The sequence below is a fragment of the Euprymna scolopes genome, chromosome 17, assembly GCF_053919585.1.
Source record: "Euprymna scolopes isolate OS-2025 chromosome 17, ASM5391958v1, whole genome shotgun sequence".
In the NCBI taxonomy this organism is placed as follows: Eukaryota; Metazoa; Mollusca; class Cephalopoda; order Sepiida; family Sepiolidae; genus Euprymna; species Euprymna scolopes.
This window is the reverse complement of record NC_136498.1, coordinates 68,384,552-68,407,098: the sequence shown is the minus strand read 5'-3', so window position 1 is coordinate 68,407,098 and position 22,547 is coordinate 68,384,552. Positions and strand designations below refer to the sequence as shown.

At 36.0% G+C, this 22,547-nt stretch overlaps 1 protein-coding gene across 2 annotated transcripts in view; it reads right to left on the bottom strand.

The window, feature by feature from the left end:
• The window catches only part of LOC145296773 (uncharacterized), a 221,461-nt gene that overhangs the window by 134,281 nt on the left and 64,633 nt on the right, over positions 1-22,547 (bottom strand). For both annotated transcript variants that reach the window (XM_080142828.1, XM_080142829.1), the window contains exons 16-19: positions 22,186-22,412; positions 15,881-16,060; positions 13,046-13,261; positions 8,593-10,196 (exon numbers count right to left, since the gene is read on the bottom strand). In XM_080142828.1, coding sequence (XP_079998954.1) covers positions 8,593-10,196; positions 13,046-13,261; positions 15,881-16,060; positions 22,186-22,412 — 2,227 coding nt within the window. The remainder of the gene's footprint in view (positions 1-8,592; positions 10,197-13,045; positions 13,262-15,880; positions 16,061-22,185; positions 22,413-22,547) is intronic.

Sequence of the window (22,547 nt, the reverse complement as noted above, 5' to 3'; positions counted from 1 at the left end):
ATGTACTCCGGGAAAATATGGTCTGATGTTTTAAAAGATTTAGGTATGTATGCGGGTATGACTTTTTCTTCAATACATTTTTCCAGAAAAATTCTCCTGCTGTTGTGAGAATTTGCTGCGATTAAGATGCTCTTGTATGTTCGCAGAAAAGATTGTTTTTCCATTTCGACAGAATGCATAAAACAACATAACATCAACCATCGCTGGTATTTTTATTTTATTTTTATTCATATATATATATATATATACATATACATATATATATTATTATTATTATTATTATTATTATTATTATTGGCTCACATGAAGCTTTCACACAAGTCATCAAAGATCTGATTGAAAAACCTGTGGTGTTCCCTGGAAGCTGAGTGGCAATAAGTCTCCCCAGACGTCCAGCACTCTCCACCTCCTTCGATAGCATTTGCAAATAAATTTGCGTTAGCGCAACATCCTCTCACTATTGATTTCTCGCTGGCAGCAGCCATTGGTCTATACTAAAATCTGAGTGGCACTAAGCCTCCCCAAGGTCCCAGTTCTCTTAGCGCTCGTCCAATGGAGGTCTGGTCAGCGCTTTCTCCTCAGTCTTTCCATCCTCCTTGACCCTTCTCGGCTATTTGGTATCACACTTTTCGGGGAGAAGGGGAACGGTGATGGGACAATGAGAGGGGATGCATGATGGGGATGTAGAACTTGTTGATATAACGCTTCTGTAATGTACGTAGGTACACAGGGGACGCTAACAGGGGGAACACCGGCAAACGGGCGGGGCACAAAAGAGACAGCATGTAGATACTTGCGGTCGGCTCTCGGCTGAATAAAGTCTTAAAACAAACTCGGCGTTTGCGTTCTCAGTGAGAAACACCACATGGCGACAAGGATGAGATCATTTCTCATAAAGGGGAAAGTTATTTAAACTTTTTCTCCGAAAAACATCGCGTTTAATAGAAATTAAATAGCGACATATTTCTACCTGCACACACGCATTTTAAAAACATGACGTCTTATGGTAAAATCGACGAATTCTCGCCGAGTGGAGGTGATTGGGACGCATACTCAGAAAGATTGGAGTATTATTTCGAGGCTAACGGAATACAAGATCCAGGAAAGAAAAAGGCCGTCCTTCTTTCTGTTTGTGGTCGTGAAACATTTTCTCTGTTGAAGGATCTCGTTATGCCGCACAGCTTAAGAGACAAAAGTTATGAGGAACTCTCATTCTCGTTAAAAGAGCACTGCAACCCAACACCATCCGTAATTGTTGAGCGATTCAACTTTTACATGTGCCGCCAACAACCAGGTCAGTCCATTTCGGATTTTATTGCTCATTTTAAAAAAATTACAAAGTTTTGTGAGTTTGGAAATATGATAGAAGAGATGTTGAGAGATTTGCTCATCGTTGGATTGATGGATGACCGAATCAGTCGGCGACTGCTTCCCGAGAGGAAACTAACATTTCCTTATGCCCGACAGATAGCTCTTGCCATGGAAAGTGCAGACAGGAATGTTAGTGACATGGCAGTCTGTTCAACGTCCAATTTTACAATATAGACGAAAGTCAACCAGGTTGAATGGCTTACTCCACTACGGAGACAAAAACAAAGACCATGTTTTCGATGTAACGGAAAACATTACCCCGACTCCTGTCGTTTCAAAGAGGCAACGTGTAATTTTTGTCACAAAACCGGTCACATTTCGCCAGCCAGTTTGACCTGGAAGTACAACGACAGAGCTGGAAATCGTAAAAACCACAAGGTCACCAGTGAAGAACCAGTAGACGAAGATACAGGCAGCGACTGCACCTCGGTGCATAGGCTGTTTAACCTGCCAGCAAATAGCAAAATCGAGCCCCTGATGGTGTTGGTGGGCATAAATGGTCGCAATGTCGAGATGGAGATCGACACCGGAGCTGCTGTTTCATTGATCAGCCCCAATGCATTTGAAAAATTATGGTGTGAACCTGATAAGCCGGTACTTAAGCCTATGTCACAGAAACTAGCAACCTACACGGGAGAAAGTATCACGCCGTGTGGTACGTGTCAAGTGTCGGTAGACTATGATGGCCGACAGTTTTGTCTGCCATTAGTGATTTTTCCTGGTTCTGGCCCTGCACTTTTTGGTAGAAACTGGTTACGAGTAGTGCAACTCAGCTGGAAACGCATCCATCAGCTGAAAGCAGTAAATGCTACACCTGCAATTGAAGACATTATTGCAAAATACCCCGATGTTTTCAAGGATGAATTGGGCGCACTAAAGGGTTTCACAGCAAAACTTAGTGTTGACCCGAAAACAAAGCCCATATTCTGCAAGGCTCGACACGTGCCCTTTGCATTGCGTGAAAAGGTTGACAAGGAGCTGGATTGACTAGAGTCTCTGGGTATTATCGAACCAGTACAATACTCAGAATGGGCTGCCCCTATAGTAGCAGTTGTTAAAACTGACCAAACAATACGGTTGTGTGGAGACTATAAAACTACAATAAACAAATGTTCAAATCTCGACCAGTACCCTATCCCCAGGATTGATGATTTGTATGCAGAATTGGTGCAGGGAAAGAAATTCACCAAGCTTGACTTGAGATCAGCGTTCCTGCAGGTTCCGTTAGAGGAAAACTCAAAGCAGTACCTTACAATCAATACACCACGGGGTCTCTACAGGTTCAACCGCCTTAGTTTTGGAGTAAAATCAGCTCCTAGTATCTAACAACGCTGTATGGACAATTTGTTGGCAAATGAACCACATGTCGTATGCTATCAGGACAACATACTAATTACAGGATCATCAGACGCAGAACACTTGAGCACCCTTGACCGAGTGTTAGGGAAACTCTCAGAATCTGGTCTCCGCATTCGTCTGGACAAGTGCAAGTTCATGGCACCCTCCGTAACCTACTTAGGTCATTGGATTGACTCCGAAGGCCTTCACCCTACAGCAGAAAAGATCCGTGCCATCCGGGATGCACCAGCCCCACGCAATGTGACCGAACTTAAGGCTTTCTTGGTCTTATTCCAGTTCTACGCTAGGTACGTCCCCAACGTCGCAGATAAGTTGGGCCCCCTCTATTATCTACTGCGGAAAGGTGTCTCTTGGACGTGGGGCACCCCCCAATTAACAGCTTTTCAGCGAGTCAAAGATGCATTGCAGACCACAAATGTCCTGGTTCACTATGACCCGAAGAAGGAACTGGTACTAACCTGTGACGCCAGTCAATATGGTGTCAGAGCTGTTTTGTCGCACATCTTTGCCGACGGTTCAGAGAAACCTGTTGCTTTTGCTTTGAGAACAATGTCACCGGCTGAGAAAAATTATAGTCAGTTGGACAAGGAGGGACTAAGTATTATCTTTGGGGTTAAAAAGTTTCATCACTACTTATTTGGACGTGCATTCCGTATCATTACGGATCATAAGCCACTTATCAGCCTCTTTAGCCCAACAAAGCCAACATTGGACACCCTGCCACCAAGAATAATACGTTGGTCACTGTTGATGAGTGCTTACGATTACACGATAGAATATAGGCCTGGTTCACACATTGTCACTGCCGACGCAATGAGTCGTTTCCCCCTACAAGAAGCGTTAGATGTCCCAACACCAGGCTGCATTATACATCTCATGGATCACCTGGACAATTCCACCATTGACTCGACTGACATTTGTGCTTATATACGCAAAGACCCCATCCTCTCTAAGGTTGTTTAAGCCACACAACATTGAGGGTGCAATCTCCCACATGATGCTCCGTATTTACCATTTCACGCTCGTAAAAATGAACTAAGTGTTGAAAGGGGGTGCCTGCTGTGGGGTTCACGAGTGGTAATTCCCCACCATCTCAGGCAGAGAGTGTTGGACGAGCTTCACCAATGCCACTCTGGCATAGTCAAGATGAAGGCCGTCACCCGGACCTATGTATGGTGGCCTGGGATAGATGCTGACATCGAAAAAAAGGTGAACAACTGTTACCCTTGTTAGTGCTCCAGAAGCCTACCTGCTAAGGCACCACTACACCCTTGGGAATGGCCAGCTGAACCTTGGCAGCGGGTTTACGTTGATTATGCCGATTACAATGGCCAATACCTGCTTGTCATTACGGATGCACACTCAAAATGGGTTGATGTCTATACCACAAGTGCAGCTACTTCAGCCACTACAATTGAAAGGTTGAGGCGCTGTTTTGCTACTCATGGTCTCCCGCACATTGTTGTCAGTGATAATGGCCCATGCTTCACCAGTTCAGAATTTGCAGAGTTCATGAAACGGAATGGTATCAGACACAAATTTGTCAGTCCACATCATCAGGCATCAAATGGTCTAGCCGAACGCTCAGTTGGGCTGGTTAAAAACGGTATTAAAAAAATGTCGGGAGGAACTCTGGAAACAAAGATATCCCGTTTTCTGCTGACATACCGGACAACGCCTCACACAACAACAGGATCTACCCCGGCAGAGTTGTTGATGAAGCAAAGATTGCGCACCAATCTGGATCGTATGAAGCCCACCACCTCAAGTGTTGTATATAACAACCAAGAATGTCAAAAGTTTCACCATGACAAATCTGCCCAGATGCGTTCATTTGATGAAGACCAAGCAGTATTTGCACAGAACTTTGGTTCCGGATCCATGTGGTTGGCTGGTCACATTCTGGAAAGAGTATCTCCTTTATCCTTCCTAATCAGACTGCAGGATGGCCGGTTGGTTCGTCGTCATCAGGATCACATCAGGTCTTGCCGTTGTATCACCGAGCCAGCACCTCAATCCCCAAGTGAAAACAATCCAGAACGCATTTTCACGGAACTAAACATGCCTCTAGATAAGGCAACAGAAAATAACACACATCCACAGACTCCATTGACACATGAGAATTCGCCTGATTATCAGCAGCCAGATAGAGAAGTGAGTGAGCATACCCCACTAGCCCTGCCACGACGATCGGGCCGTACAATAAGACCACCGAATCGTTTTAGTCCGGATTGACTAAAGATTGAACAATTACCTTTTATTTTTTCTTAACTTAAAAAAAAAAAAAAAAAAAAGGGGGGGGGGATTTCAATGGTCACATACTGAGGCAGAATAATCCTCGACCACAAAAGGATCACAAGAGCAGTCTACCCTGACCTTTTTCCATGATAAATGGACCTTTCTTTTTTGGGGGGAGATGTAATGTACGTAGGTACACAGGGGACGCTAACAGGAGGAACACCGGCAAACGGGCGGGGCACAAAAGAGACAGCATGTAGATACTTGCGGTCGGCTCTCGGCTGAATAAAGTCTTAAAACAAACTCGGCGTTTGCGTTCTCAGTGAGAAACACCCCAGCTTCTTCATGTTTTGCCTCTCCATCAGTTTGTCTGGCTCACGCATGTTGTTCATGTGTATTATTCTCCGCATTCAAGGGTTTTCCTTAATATTTTAGCTGTTTTCATTATCGTTAGTTGTTGTATATAATTATTATTAAAACCCATATTAGCATACAGTCAACCCCTACTGACATATATATATATAAAAACTATATTAAATATTTCAGAGATGTACCGTGGTTACATCGTCGTGAACTGATCTTTTATCATTTAATAGGCCATTAAAACTCCATTTAAATCATCAGCGACTTACAAAAGGAAAATAAACCAAAGAATGTAGATCTAAGTGATCTCACCAGTAAATCCTACCTCTGAATTTGCTTAAGTGTTCCTTTTGAAGCAAGTACCATGTCAGTAGGGGCAGAATGTATGTTAATATGGGTTTTATTCATAACTAAGTATTGCATACAATAATTGAATCATTAATAACAGATTTTGTATGATTCCATTTCAAAGATGTATTCATATTTAGGGGTAATGGTTTGTGGTGCAGGTGATTATTTGTTGGTGAGTAGGTTAGAATTTGAGTGTGGGGTGTATTTTTGTTGTTAAAAGATTCAAATATATTTATAATAGTTCAGGATGGGGACTTGTATTTAAGAGTAAAACTGTTATCATAATCATTGTTTATTACCTAAGGGGGGGGTATGTTAAAGGAGGACATATCAGTGAAATATTTGCTAAGAGATATCAAATTAAGTGGAAAGGTTAATATACATTTGCTATCATCGTGATATGCCTATATTAGAAAGGATTTAGTAACTAAACAGTTAGTTACCACTACTTCCAGGGTCGACTCTGAACAGGATGAGTGGTAGTATCTGTCAAGGCCCTATCTATGGGTTGAATAGAAACTATTATTTATAACAGGAGTTCTCAACAATATTTCAAGTGGCGTGAGAAAAGTTTAGGATATTGGCTATATGTTTTTTTTGTTGTTTTTTTGTTTTTTTTCGGGGTGCATCTCTTTCGGGGTTCGATCTAAAAAAAAAAAAAAAAAAGGTTAGAAACCACTGGTTTACATACTACTAACAGTATTCATTTGGTGTTGCCTGTGTGGAGATGTATTGCTGTTTGGAAATAATTTCAAAAATCGTTATGTTTGCAATTTTTGCCTTGAAAGGAAAGTTAAAAACAACATTTGGAATATGAGGTCAAGTAATAACTAAACTGTTATTTTAAAGAAAAAGGCATTAAATAACAAGTAGTTTTTCATTTTAAAGATTTTTCCAGTGTTCAAGAGACAATGTTTTTTGTCAACTTTCTGAAGTCATTTTCCAAACCGATATCTAAACGAAAAATTTCTGAATCTCAACAAAATAAACTGCTTGTTAATAATGTTTCCTTCAGTTGTAAAATGACAAATGACTTCAACAAATCAAGCCAAATTTGTTTTTTATTTCCTTATTTGTTATTCCATATACTAGCCATAGTAACTATATAATAATAAAAGTATATATAAATATTAAAAAAATATAAACCTATTTATGAATACGGTTTGTATTAAATCTAATCATATATGTTTGCATGAAATTTTGTAAAAAACATAACATTAAAAAAATGTTAAGCTAACAAATCAATGTAGCCACTTTTCATTTGTTATTGCTATATCATGTTATTGGCAATATATTAATGTACTTGAGGAGACACTGCTCTTCCTTATACCAATTTCCTCACTTGTTGCCCCCTCCCATCTTTTACTACTAAACCAAGGTCTGAGTATTAGTCCCTCCCTCACAAAAAAAAAACTGTCCTTAACTCTACTACTAGCCCTAAGTTCAAGTAGCAAGCCCTCCCAAAAACAAAAAAACAAAACTTGTAAAACCACACATAATTGTTTAAAACACGAAGCACTTCTCCCCCCGCAAAACAAAATGCACAGAGTATATTAAAAAAAAATATCCACATATATCTTATAGCAAAAAAATATCCATTCCATAGCAAAAAAAAAAAAAATTAACTGCCCTAAAAAAACTAAAATGACTTAGAAATAAATCATTTTATGTTAAATTTATATGCTAAAAGGATCCCCTGCTCTAAATTCTGAAAAATGATTTTTTTCTTCAAGTTTTTCAGGATGTAAAAAAAAATAAAATCATTTTTGAGGTGATGGTAGGGATTTAATGAAAGTTGTTAATTTACAATACCTCTTTTTTCATACTGAAAGTATCGACTGATATATTTTAACTTCGTTTTTGCTTTTAAATTCATTATAGCCATAAACATTAGCTTTTTGGGTAAACAGAATATTTAAAGGTTTTTAGCATGTAATAAAAATTTAAAGCAGTAATATGTTTGGTCTAAGAAATAAGCATGACTAGAAAAAGATCCCAAGTGCATATGTTGAGAGGAACAAGATTGGAAGTAATTCTTTGATGAAACAAAAATCTTCTACCATCACTCCCCTCTCCATTGTGAATTATTTGAAGTATGACAAAATTAATATTTCCAAAGAGAGAAAGAAAGAGGGGAAAGGGAAATAAGGCAAGAAAAAGAGGAAGATAGAAATAAATATGAAAAGAAAGAGAAATAAAACCGAGCTAAGGCAGAAATTAGACTCTTATTTAAAAAAAAAAAAAGGAAGAAAAGGATTTAAGTGAAAATCTCACCTTTTCTGAAGTAAATAAAAAGAAGAATTCCGCTTTTCCTAGATTACAATAAAAAAAAATTAAATTCTACTAAAAAGCGGAGATTTCACATCCCTAATAAAAATTAAAATGACTTCACTACATTTCAAGGAATGCCGAGTGAGTACAGCTAGTTTAACATAAAAATATTTGGTTCTTGTCCAGAATTTCTCCTATATTAAAAAAATAAAATAAAGAAAATTCTTTATGATGTACCTACCCATGACGAAACAAAAATATTATATTCTAAAAATCATGTAAATTGATCAAATAATTTTATTTTTATAAAGAAAATAATTTTAAGCAATTAATGAGAATTTGTAGCCATTACATTATAAATCTAGTAAATATCATTTGTTGAGTTATCTCCTTTTGTTTCTTGACATTTTTTCAAAATAGCAAGCAAGACAGTCAGTTTTCAGATACTCATAAAATTTGATTTTCTTATTCAAAAATAAAACTACTTGATTAATTTACATAATTTTTGGAATATGATATTTTCCTTTCATCATAGGTACGTACATTATATAGATTTTTCTTCCTTTATTTTTAATATAGGGAAAAATCTGGACAAGAATCAAATATTTTGATGCAACATCTAATTGATATCTTACTTACGTCTGTAAAATTTCCTTGTACGCCAGTTTCATGCGTTCGTCATCTGGCGATTTCAGAGAATCCCAAGTAGTTTGGGAGCGTTTTTTTTTACTTTTTTTCCTTAAACTTTTTGGCAACAGTTTCAAAGATTTCTTTGACAATGTCTGAAAAGAGATTTGCTCAGCATCCTCCTCAACTTCATGGTGTGCATGAATTAATTTATCCCTGAGCCACTTCTTTAACTGATTCTTCCCAACACTTGGCGTGGATATTTCAGAGGATTCTTCCTTTCTAGAGCAGGTAGAAGATATCTTGGAATTGTCCATTTCTAGAACATTCCTTCTTTCGTCTGTCTTTTTCTTGACAATGACTTCAGTTTGGTGCTGTGAGAATGTTTCAGATGCCAAATGAGAATCTGCAGGTAGATGGGAGTGATACTTTTCTTGAATTAGCCAAAGAGCAAGTATCAAAAGTTGTGGCTGGATTTCAACATGGATTGCAGGTTTAATTGTCCTATTGCTGTTTTTATCCAACTGAGAAAAGAGCACTTCATTCTTCCGAGCCCAAATGATCATCCAGTCGACAAACTGGTTTAAGGGAACATACTGTGGACCAAACTGACCATCAAATGACCACAAGGTCCGCTCGTTTTTCTCAGAGAGACTTTCTGAAGACCTGGGTTGAACGCTTGATGAAGCAGCTTCTATTGGTTTTGTCTTGGATGCAATCCAGATCTGTCTTTTCTCTGGTGCACTCAATGGAGTCGAAGAATGCATTTGGTTAGTGCGATGAGAATCAGCCGACTGGCTCCTCTTGAAAAGGCCTTTGGATCTTGTGGGCAAAGCTTGATCCATAGATCTTGATCTACAGATAAAGGGTGATTCAGGATTCTGGTTTCTTTGACTAGCTGTTTTTCTACATGGACTTGAGAGAATCAGCAAGTTCTGTTTGGGATGTCTACCGGTTGTTGTCCGAAATGGCATAGATTCCATTTGCAGTTTTTCAATCTTCTCAGAGAATGGTTTGATCAAAGGAACAGAGTGTTGGCTACTTGACTGCGTCTCTTCTTCAATTTGTTTCAGGTTGAGGAAAGAGACATCGAAAAACATATCCAAGAATTTTATGAATGAGTCACTCGTCTCAAAAGGATATGACCCAACAACAAAATCCTCATACTCAGAATTTTCTCCTTCAAATAAAAACTCTGTATACTTTCCGAAGAACTTCTTTTTTTGCTTGAGAATATCCTGCACTGTGCAGCAATACTCCTGAAAATAAACAGACAAAGACTTTTTCCTTAGTGAATCCTCTTCCAAAAATCCGCTCTCCTGTCGGGAATCTACACTGTTCCGAGTGCTCCAAACCAAAATGGTTTGCCAACGCTTGAGTAAAACATCAAGCGTCTCTTGAACCTCAGGATCCAACTGGTCTGCATTGTAACAGTGGGTAGCAAGGATCTGAGCTGTGTGGACAGAAGCAGGAATCTCGGCCAAAAGAGATAACAAAACTTTGTATGGCCATTTTTCCTCTTGCAAGAAACGACTGAAAGGAAGGAAATGGATGACCCAGATGAGGTTTTGACGGCACAGCTCTAACCAATGATCATCCGGATCTGTAGAAATTTCCTAAAAGTGAATAAAAAAGAATTACAATTAGTTTTGTTAAAAGAAAAAATTCAACCCAATCTCATTATAAATTTATTTCAACCCTGTGCAGGCCTCATCAAATCAGATAAGCTAGTTAGGTCTGTAGCTAACTTAAAAGTTGAATTTTTTTTTTTTTTCTTTTAGCCCTTATGTATGCTCTGCTTCATATTGAGCTTTCACACTCGAGATTTCCTAAAGCAACTACCGGACACTTTTGGAACAACACCCTATTTGAGTTTTATTAACAAATGTCAAGTTAATAAAAGTTCATTCAAATATTTTAACATTTATTTACTCATAAATTATTTAGCATAATAATAGTTATTATGCAAAATTTCAATTACAATTGTATATATACTAGACGTAGCTGTCACATCTACTACTATTTTGTTTTGTATTTATTTGTTTATCTATTTGCGGACTGTTATCCTCATCTTCATAGTTGTTGTTTCACCATGTTTCGGTCAACTCATCCTCTGGCCTTCTTCAGGTGATTAACCATGACGAGATAGGAATGCTAAGTCTCATAGAGATTCGATGCCTCTATCCACTGTGCCACAGGCTCTGAAGGTTAGAGGATGAGTTGGCCGAAACATAGTGAAACAATGATAACTATGAAGATGAGGATAACAGTCTATAAATAAATATAAAAATTACTCATCTGAAAGGATTCCAATAAAAAATAATACTTTGTTTTTGTTTTGAAACTTCATAAATTGTGACATATCTTTTAAGACATTTTTCTTACATAAGCAAAAATGATAAGTCTCTTTACTTTTATACATTACTTGTTATAATTTCCCATTAATTGCTTAAAAATGGTTTTCTTTATAAAAATACTAGCGGAGGGGGGGGGGCGTTGCCCGGGTGTTTTTAGGTGTGTGTATGGGGGGGGGGGATAAGTAATAACCCTGAAATGATGTTAAAAAAATCGGAAAAACCAAATCCAAAGAAAAAAAAAAAACAGCGAAAAAAAAAAAAAAAAAACGCTGCGTGTATGGGGGGGGGGAGAAGCAAACTAAAGAATAAGCAAAGTAAAAAAAATAAAGAAATGTTGCCCGCATGTCTAAAGATGTAAAAGAAAAAAAAATAGTTTTGGTCATGAGGCTGGATTGAACCCGGAACGCGGAGGTGAAACTAACTCCAACCACTTAACTGTCTAGACTAAGAGTAAGAGGAATTGATTATAGCATTAAAATAAGGGTTATAAAGCGAGTGAAAGAGGTTTGATTGACAGATAGCCACTAAATGAGGTCATCGCGGGAACGTTACGAGATGACGTAGCAGTATCTTATTTTTTATTAAATTACGTATTTCGTTTCCTGTCTAGACATCTCTCTCTCTCTCTGTTTGCGTATGTCTCTCTCACTCTCTCTCACTTCGTATTCCTTACTCTAAAGACTGGAAAATGGCGTCTGGTTGTTTTTATTTTTAAAAACTTCGATCGTTAATATTTTTTGGAAGCATATTTTTTTTTTTTTTTACTTCACATATTTGGCTTGTTATTTTTCGTTTAAGTATCGTATCTAACTATTTTGAATGTGCTAATAAATTTGGTAACGTTGCCATAGCGTAAAAGTTCATAGTTTAGCTTTAATTAATTTTTTTTTACCGATAACAACATTTTTAAATTGTAAATTCAGACTAATATTAGAGCTTGCTGACGTCAAGATCACGTGACATGACTCAGCAGGTTTTAAATACAAGTTGACCCAAAATAAACGGCCGCGTGTATACTTTATGTAGAAGAGTTGGCGCCCGTATTTTTTTTGGCAGTTATAAATCGATTTAAAAATATGTAATGTTTAACATTAAAATGTCACTTTTTTGCACCCCCTTAATGTATTATTTATATGGATATTTTGCAAATGAAAGAGAAATTGAAGAACCCAGTAAGTTGAGCAATGTGAATGACTCATGTAAATAAAATCAATGATTGTTCAGAATTCCCCCTATATTAAAAAAATAAAGAAAAATTTGTCTGATGTACGTACCTATGACAGAAAGAAAATATTGGCCACAAAAAATAATGTAAATTGATCAAGCAGTTTTATTTTTAAATAAGAAAATGAAATATTATGGCTAAACTCAAAGACAATCTTGCAACACCATTTTCAAAACACTCAGAAGGAAGAAGGGAGATAATTCCAAATAATTCAATCTTGCAAGATTTTGAAAAGCCATTCTTAACATCAAGAGAGAAGTGAGCATTGAAAAACTCAAATGCATTTAAAAATGATTTTCTTTATGAAAATATTAGCATGGAGGGGGGTCACATGACCTTGCTGATCATAAGATACACTTAAATATATTTTAACTCATGCAGATTTTGTATTTATTATCACAGAGCCAATTCTATAATTTGAGCTAACAATAGATAAAAAAGATTTAAAATTAAACCTCTTCTAGCTGATGTTGAATTTGCTCACACATAAAACTAATAAAAATATGTTGGCAAGTTGAAATGAACATTTTGCATTTCAACTTGCCAACATACGTCTGCACGCGTTATTCATCAATCTAAAGTAAGATTTTACTCATTATAAGCCATCCTTGGTGTATGATTACTATTTCTTGTTAATTTCAATGTTATGTGATCGGTAGCTTAAGAGTTTATCAGTTAAGCACACATACATACATACATACATACATACATACATACGTACATCTACTGTTTTATTTATGGAGAAAACTACTTCATCAATTTACATGATTTTTGGAATGTGACATTTTCGTCTCATTATGAATCCATACATGATACAAATTTTCCTTTAATTTTGCTTTTTAATATAGGGGAATTCTGGATATGGACAATAAAACCTACTCACAATGGAATGATTTTCCACAAATGCCCGACGTTGTCTGTTGTGGTTTGAAAGATTATCGCGGACATGTAGAAACCAAAGTAATGCACAAAAGCATCGAAAGGAGTCCAACACTGACATTACTTCATGCCTTGATGAAAAACCTTTCAAAATACATTTTGTCTGGCCTAAATCCTCCAGAAAATCAGGTAGTTGGGTTACTGGTCCATCGAAATCTGCCTACAAAAAATAAAATAAATTTAAAATTCCACTCATCAAAATTGGATTGGATTTTATTGTTTTTTGGCTGTCTACATTGTTTTTCTCAATTTTGTCCCTTACTTTTGGACATTCCTATTTTGAAAATAAATAATTGTTATAATTCTTTTTCTATCCTTTGCAAATGATTCAAATTTTAGTATGTTGTTATGGATGATAACGACTACCAGTTGTCAAAATTTCAGCTTTTCACACAAATATTAGGTTTTAAAATTTTGTCCCTTAGTTTGGGATGCTACTTTATATTGTAACATAATTCTTATAATATAGAAAATGGATCTTCTCCGGAACAGCTCCACCCCCATGGACATTGATATAATTAATAGAGAAAAAAAGGCTTTCTTGTTATAGACATATGGAACACTTGAATGGTACCATCAAGATAGCTGGAGATTTGGAAATTCTCAGTAGATGGGTTAGAGGCTGGCCTAAATTGCTTTAATATTGTCGGAGGGGGGTATATACTATGTATACGTGTGTCTTCTAGTGATTAGATTGTAATACAGTGTATAGACGTTCATATATACGTGTCACAGTCATCTATATGACGTGTGTATATACATGTGTTCATCTATGATCATCTAGCATTATGATTGTCTCATCTAGAGTTCACTGTGTGCGTATGTATGTACATTTAAATGCAGTTCATGACGAGACAAGAATATACATAAACACCTTTACAACACAAAGAATGAATGACACTTATTTGGGGTTTCAACATCTGGCCAATTGGGAACATATCTGGTCCAACTTTGGTCTTATTTGACAGAAAGCTGCAATGGAAATTCTTCCCAAGAAATGACAAAGGCTCGGGTTTTATTTTCGGCAACTTTTTATTCCAGAGTGTTTTTTCCCCTTTTGGAAAGTTGCAACGCTGATTCTGACTATTGCTATTCCTGGCCTTCTTTACTTGGAGTCATCATGATCTGAAGACCCTCTCTGTTCCTCTCTCAACTCCGACTAACTCAACTAATCTCCACGTATCTCAAAAAGACTATCTCCCCTTCTAAATGACGTCATTAGTACACGTTACTAAGATAATCACCTGATGCTTTAACATGTCATTATTCTAAGTTGTCAACTCAATTGTTATGATAACATTTTAAAGTAAACAATTCTAAATTAATTTACATAAATATTTATTCTAAATATTTTGATTATTCTAAAACATATTTTAGCTGACAAAACTTTTTTGCTTGAATAATGATAATAATCGTCGACTAGCACACCTTTTGGCATTGCCCAGCTAATATCTGACACTGCTGCAAAGAGATTGCATAGCATGACAGCTCCCTGCAGCTGATCTTCATGATAGAGCTTCTTGGAGGTGTGGAATGATATCTGCATGAATGCATGCAGCTAGACAGATACCTGAATGGTGACCTACTAGTATGGATGATGCCTCTCGACCTGCATATTAAATTTTTGTTTATAATTAATATGGAAATCATTCCAGACAAGGTATGAAGCCACTTGATGTAAGGAGCTAAAAAAAAAAAAACCCCAAAAAAATACTTCAATGTCAAAAGTCAACAAGGATGAAATGCAGAAAATTCTATGTAGCTTAATTGCCATATATTGTCATAACTTATAACCTAACTCTGCTCATGTATTGAACACTGTTGAACTAAATACTGAAAATCAATACACAAAATATTACATCTTGTAAAAGTTTATGTGGATACATAAAATAGTAATAACAACAATAAACATTGAATGGATAGATTCTAATCCAAAAGACAGTAATTTCTCTTTCTTTGTCAAAAAACGTTGTTCATGGAATGTGAGATCTATAGGACAAAATAAGGAAAACCAGTATAATTTTATAATAATAATTAAAAAGAAAACTGATGATGACAATAACGGTCATAAAAGTTACAAATGAAAGAAAGAATACAAAATAGACTGCATCATCTTTATATTTCAAGATAAATAGATACGTCTATCAGTATCTCTACAAAGCCACTATTTATTCACACATGAAACATTGTTGCCAAATCTGGGCTGGTGCATCTACCACTAGTCTCTCTTTCTCTTAGACAGGGTCTAAAATAAGAGTTTCAAATGTAATATCTCTTGCACTACTGACCAAGCTCCAATTCCTGTCCCATTGTTGCAATATTACATCCCTGTGTCTGTTTTACAAGTACTTTAATGGAATGTGCTCTGACTCCTCAACATAAATACCCCTGACGAGCAACAAAATCCCACCCCTTCACTGTAGAGATGTCTAGATGCCGGAAAACCTTCTATTGTAATTGTTTTGTCTGTCAGACTGCTAGATTTTGAAATTCCCTCCTTGTTTCCTGCTTCCCTGACTGTACTAACCTGCAGACGTTTAAATGTAATGTGAACAGACATCTTGCTGCTCAACTCCATGCATTGTGTCCCTGTAAACAAAGTCCAGAATAGTAGTCTCCTACACCTAAGAGGCAATATGCCTTGTTTGGAGTGAATAAAAGTTTAAAAAAAAAAAAAAAAAGAATACAGGTTGGTTCAAATGAATTTCCTTCAGCTTCGTGCATGGTAAGCATATGTGAGCAAGACGCATAATATCATGCAATCTACCTTCATACTTACCTCAAATTTTCCAGATGCTTTCTTGTTTATCTTACGTAATTGCAAGACATACCATCGGACAACAGGTAACGCTAGTTTGGATGATTGCAGAACGGCCAAAATCAGCCGGACCAAGATGGATGCATTTTGTCGGTTTTCTTTCTCCTTCAAAAAGGGATTCTTTATTTCAGTGGAGCCAAGCTAAAATAAAACAGAATAAAAACTGAAATAATATTTGCATGTCATTAATGTAAGTAGGTCGATAATAAAAAGTAAATAGACTCACTATTTTTAGAAAAAGAATTTCAGTTAAGAATATCTGCATAAATATAGCATTGCTTTTTATTTTTCACTAGCAGGGGTACCCGGCGTTGCCCAGGTGTTTGTAGGTGTCTGTGGTGTTAAATAAAAAAGAAACCGGATTTAGGATCGAACCTGAAGCCCTGAGGCAAAGTTTGAAAATAAAATCGGCCAGCCAGAATGAGTTAGTGAAAGATGTTTGAATTTATTTAAGTAAGAACCAAATTGACAGGTGCGCGCACGGAAGTCGTCGAGCGTTACGACGACGACGACGTCAATGACCAGGTTTGTTTGTTATAAGCGAAGTAAAAAAAGAAAACAACATTAAAACTTAAACGGGGGGGGGGTAATCAAAACATCGAAGAAAAAAAACTAACATAAGGCAAACGAAAAATGAAAACAGAAAAACGAGCACGTGAAAAATGGCTTAAATAAGCCTGCTTCGATATTAAAATTTAAAAAATCGGTGGGTACCCGGGTGTTTTGGGGTGTGTGGCCGGGGGTGGATAAGCGAAGTAAAAAAAAACCCAGAAAAACGATCGTTACATGAAAAATGGCTTAAATAACACTGGTTCAATATTTAAATTTAAAAAATCGAAAAAAAAAAAAAAACAAGACATCTCACACCACGATTTGAACCAAAAACTTTTAGATAATGAACCAACGCGTTAACCAACTGACCTAACACGACGTACATGAAATTTGTTCAGTTTTTCAACTATTTAAAGTAAATCAGGTCATGACATCATCTGATGCGTATTTATTCTTATCTTCATCTTACTTTATTTTAAATAATGAACACTTTTTAACAACAAAAAAGTGGAAGCTACAATAAGTGTGTAATATATATATATATATATATATATATATATATATATATATATTAGTTTGGCACAAAAGATCTTGCAGAATTTTTAATATTGATTTCTTTATATATCATTTTTATTTTAAAGGGCGTTTTTCACTCTATTTAATCGTTTAAATTACAATCGTTTTAAAACCTGGTTTATGTTTTCTTTTCAGAACGTTGAATACAAGATGGAAATAAAGAAATTCACACAATTTTCTTATTTTAATTCAAGCTAGGCCGAAAAGATGCTGAAATACCTTGCAATATCAATGAAACATTTGGCCCAGGAACCACTAGCATAATGGGGGCTTAAGAAATTTTGTGGTGGTGATGAGAGTCATGAAGATGATAAGCATAGTGGTCGGTCATCGGATGTTGATATTGATTAATTAAGAGTCTTAGTCAAAGTCAATCCATGCACAACTGTTTGAGAACTTGCTTCTGAATTAGACATAATGTATACAACGATTTCCAACCACTTGAGAGAGATTGGAAAAGACAGAAAAATAAACAGGTGCCTCAAGAATTGAACGATAACCAAAAGTAATGTTGCTATAAAGTATCATCTTTCCTTCTTTTACGCAACAAGAATGACCTGTTTCTTTACTGAGTTATGACTTGCAGTGAAAAGTGGGTTCTTTACAATGATCAGCAACTCTCAGCTCAGTGGTTAGATGCCAACAAAACTTTACGACACTTCCTGAAGCCAGAGTTGCACCAAAAGGTCATGCTGAGTGTTTGGTGGTCTGCAACTGGTCTCATTCATTAGTTTTTTTTAATGCAGGCGAAACCATTACAGTGAAGAAGTACTGTCAATAAATGGATGAAATGTATCAGAAACTTCGACAACAACACTCACCATTTGTCAACAGAAAAGACTCAATTCTCCTTCACTACAATACCCAACGGCACATTGCTAAATCAACCATGCAGAAGTTGAATGAACTGGGCTACGAAACTCTGCCTCATCCGCCATACTTTCTAGGCCTCTTACCTACAGACTACCACTTTTTCAAGCATATTGACAACTTTCTGCATGAGAAATGCTTCAAAAACCTAAGCAATATTAAAAACGCCTTCAGCGACTTCATCGCCACCAGAAATCAAGATTTTTACTTTACTGGCATAAATATACTTGTTTTGTGTTGCTAAAAGTGTGTTGATTCTAATGGTGCTTATTTAGATAAATACAGTAAAGTTTTGTTTGAGCCAAGATATGTTCATCTGAATTTAAAAATTAAAAACTTCAAGAACTTTCTTGTCAATCTGATTATATATATATATATATATATATATATATATATATATATATATATATATATGTGCGCTAGAGTGGCAAGGCCAGCTAGAGGCAGTTGCTTGTGTTGAGCCTATTGATGAATTTAATAACAAGCTGCTACTAGCATATAATGTAATTTTTTTTATGTAATGAACAATGTTGATCATTGTAATTTCACCTAACTACTTAACAGCCAAAATAGCATAGGAGTTAAAAGCACCAACTGTCATCTAGATAGTAAAGTTTTAATCCCAGCTTGAGCCATTTGCTGGTCCAGCTGTACTGAAAAGCTGTGATACAGCGAAACAGTCTGTCTGCGAATGAATACATATATATTCATTAACAGACTGTTTCACTGTATCACAGCTCTCAACATTTATCAACATTTTCTTCTTCCTAAATCCTTTTTCATTCCAAAGGGAATAAAACAAAAAAGATTTCCAAGTATTTTCTGAGGAATATATTTTTGTCTATGATGAGTTGTTTATGGGTTTCCGCTATTCAATGAAACACATGTAAGGTGTACTTCATCAAAATATGAATAAAATATTATGAGTGATGATTAAATAATCTTTACATCTTCTGGTTTGGAAATGTGGACTAACTATATATATACTAGTGATGGGACGATGCCAACATTTTTCCCGATTCCGATTCCGATTCCGTTCAAAATTTCCGATTCCGATCCGATTCCCGATTCCGATTCCGATTCTTGTAAAATTTATACATATTTAATTAGAGATTTTTTTTGTTTGTTTTTTCGTAAATTTTCAAATTATTACATAAACCCCTGGTTAATGTCCGCGTATATTTTATCTCAAATGTTTGCCTTGTAATTGATTAAAAATTGTAACACAACAAAACATTTATTTTGATTTTAAAACAAAGCTATATTGTACCAGTTCGTATTTACTGTATAACATGCTACTTACATGAATAGTGGAAAATATTCGAAGATTGGTAGGCAAAATAAGAAAACGATGTAAGAACAATATATTTAACAACGCCACTTAGCAAAGCCACATCTCATTGTTACGAACGAATTTCTAAATATAATATTACTATTATGAAAACCATTTTTAACGTGAGATTGCGTGAGCTTTCTGTGCTTTCTCTCGCAGCTAAATCCCTATTCCAAAATGAAATATTACTTTTATAGATTACGTGTTAGAACATTTTTTTAATTGGCGGAAAGAAAAGCGATCATTTAGAATTTAGAGTGTAAGATCAGTTTCGAATATAAATTTAACGTAAAATGATCATCATTTCTGGCCATCCTAATTCTTTATGGATATTAACTAAAGTGTTTCCCACTAAATTAAGTTCGGTTTGCAACGTTGTAAAACCATGTGTAATCGCTTAAAAAGTATACACCCTATCCCCAATAAGCGCACATAATTTAAAATTGGTAACACACTACAGCTCATGTTACGTTATATTTATTTGTGAAACTGACCGTCTATTTTAAATTCCTAATCGTTTTATATATATATATATATATTTTATAATCATGAGTGTTTAGACAAATATGAAAAAAAGAGCCTAAAAAAGGGGTGGTTTTTAGCCCTAAAAGTTCCCGGGGGGCGCAAACCAGAGTTTTGCCAGGGTCAGCGATACTGAATTTACATTTGCAACAATTGCCTTCACATTTTGGACAAGTTTCAGTAAAATCTAATGGACGGGGAAAAAGTTATGGGGCCAAAAGTGTAATTTTTGCCATTTTGGGCATTTTTGACCCCTTTTCAGCCCCTGGGGGAGCAACGAGAGTTTTCTTAAAAAAAAACTCGATGTTGTGCACATCTACGTATTGGAGTACAACTTGTGGCAAAATTTCAGAAAAAAGTAATGGACGGTTATCCGGGAATCATCCGGACGAACGAACGGACGAACGCCACTGAAAACTATAGTCCCTCTCCGATAAATCGGGGGGGGGGGGGACCAACAAGGAATGGGCAAAATTGTGAAAAGGCTTGGCCTTTGATTTAATTTGAAATATGCTTCCAGTGTGATTTTCTTTGATTCTGCCGGTATTGTTTATGTTTATACTTAAGGATTGCTACGACGGCGCCAATGCCGTCTGAAGCCGAGGCCTCCGTGAGATATATATATATATATATATATATATATATATATATATATCACGGAGGCCTCGCTGAAGCCCGCCAATCTCACTCAAAAGTTGAGTTGAAAGTATTATGGGGTAATTAACACCTTCGATGCCGTTGGTTTCGACAACAATACTTTTTCACACCCACTTGCCAAATTTCTCAAGGAGTTTAATATGAAAAGATTTCAAACGAATAGAGTTTTATTTTATTTTCCTGGAGCCACATTGTCTGACACCGTCGCATTTTTCTCGGGTTTCGGAAAAGTTAAAAATATACATGAATATCTCACAATGAATTTATCAAAGTCTGGATAAAATAGATAAAGAGAAAACATTTAGAAATTTTTCAGATTGAAAAAGAAATTATATTTACATTTAAAAGTCCCCCCTCATTGAAATTCTACTTTTGGACGATATTTGTAAACCCACTAAAAACCAAATTATTTTTAGATCTAGGATGAAGCTCTAAACTGTCTTCACGTATTAAAAAAGGGTGCTTGTGCAGTTTACACTATGTTAAAAAACGAAAAATAAAAAAAAATATATATTCTACGTACTGGTTATGGAATGAAGTTCTCATAAAAAAAAATCACGTAATTTCATCAAATAGTTTTTATTTTATGCCGTAAAAACGATTTGGGAAATTCGGAATCTTCCTAAAAAAACTGCGATGATTAGTCAAGGGAGCGTAAAACAAAAACTATTTAATGAAATTACGTGATTTTGTTATGAGAACTTCATTCTATAACGAGTACGTAGATCTATAGAGTTTAGTTTTACTAATAGTTTAAAAGAAATAAATATTTATAATCGGTACAAGCAATTGAAAATTAACTTTTGAAAAATATTCAAAGAATCGATTTTGGAATCGGAAATTATACACAAATTTTTCCGATTCCGATGCCGATTCCGATTCCCCGAAAATTACCGATTTAACCGATTCCGATTCATCGGTACAACACTAATATATACATTATATATATATATATATATATATATATATATATATATATATAAACTAGCAAAGAGACCCGCTTTTGCGTGGGACTTTGCTGTATGCTTGGGTACCCGCTTTGCGGGCACTCTTGCAGTAAGTGCATGTTGTAAGAGCCACACCAAATATGACCCTAACCTTTGATCTTGACCTTGAAAAATAGTGTGCACCATTCCTAGGTCGGAGATCATCATCATATCAGTAGTAGGAGAGTTTTACACACACACAAACACTACTACTTTATATGGTGGGTTTTCTATTCATGACTCGTATTAATGTTGCCGCATCTTTTTCAATGTTCAAACAGTTTTTTTCGGCCAATAATAACTCTCTTGATAGTTGTAGGTGATCTTCTTGTGCTCTTGTTGCTGTTTCAACATGTCCATTTTCGGCAGTGTAACTTATTACTTGAGATCAAAGATTTTTGTGGGTTTTTTTTTAGTAGTACTTTTTCAAAATTTCAAATAGTATAGCTTGTCTTTATGTTCAGTTCTTGGTTGCTGCCCAACAAGGGCAGAGTTAAGCATAAGGTCAGCTTTAAATGTAGAAAAAATCCCACTACCCAAGGGGAGGGGGAACTCTAGATTGGTACAAAAAAACTAATTGCATGTCTAAAAGTATTCCTCCTTCACTAATCGTGTATGTCGACCACAAATCCAGCGAATCATGACATCATTTTTGGTTTATCATGAGTTTTCTTTTCCACTTTAATTGAAAAAATAAAGAGAGCAAAATTTTTCTAACCTTTCAAATAAAGAAGAAAAAATAGAGTTCATGCAATAATCTTTTATCCTACCTGACTTGTGTCTGTTGGCTGCCACAAGAAATATGGTGGTGCAGGTAAGTGGAACTCAGCCGGGACATTAGCTGAGAAATTTTGCACCAGTTCTTTGAGAGAGTCAACTAGAGCAGGAAAAAGCCAACTAGCCACATCAACATCGCACAAAATGCCCGCAGTGAACACACTGGTCAGTGTAGTGGTCAGTTGACGGAAACAGTTTTCATCAGGAACATCAAATATCCCTGTAAATATACAACACCTATATTGTAATTGAGCATTTCCTCTGTGTATGGGTCGTTTATAACATCCAAAACTACTGATAAGAATTAAAACAAATTTAATATCAAGAACTCATGAAAGCCATGTTTGTCATAAGT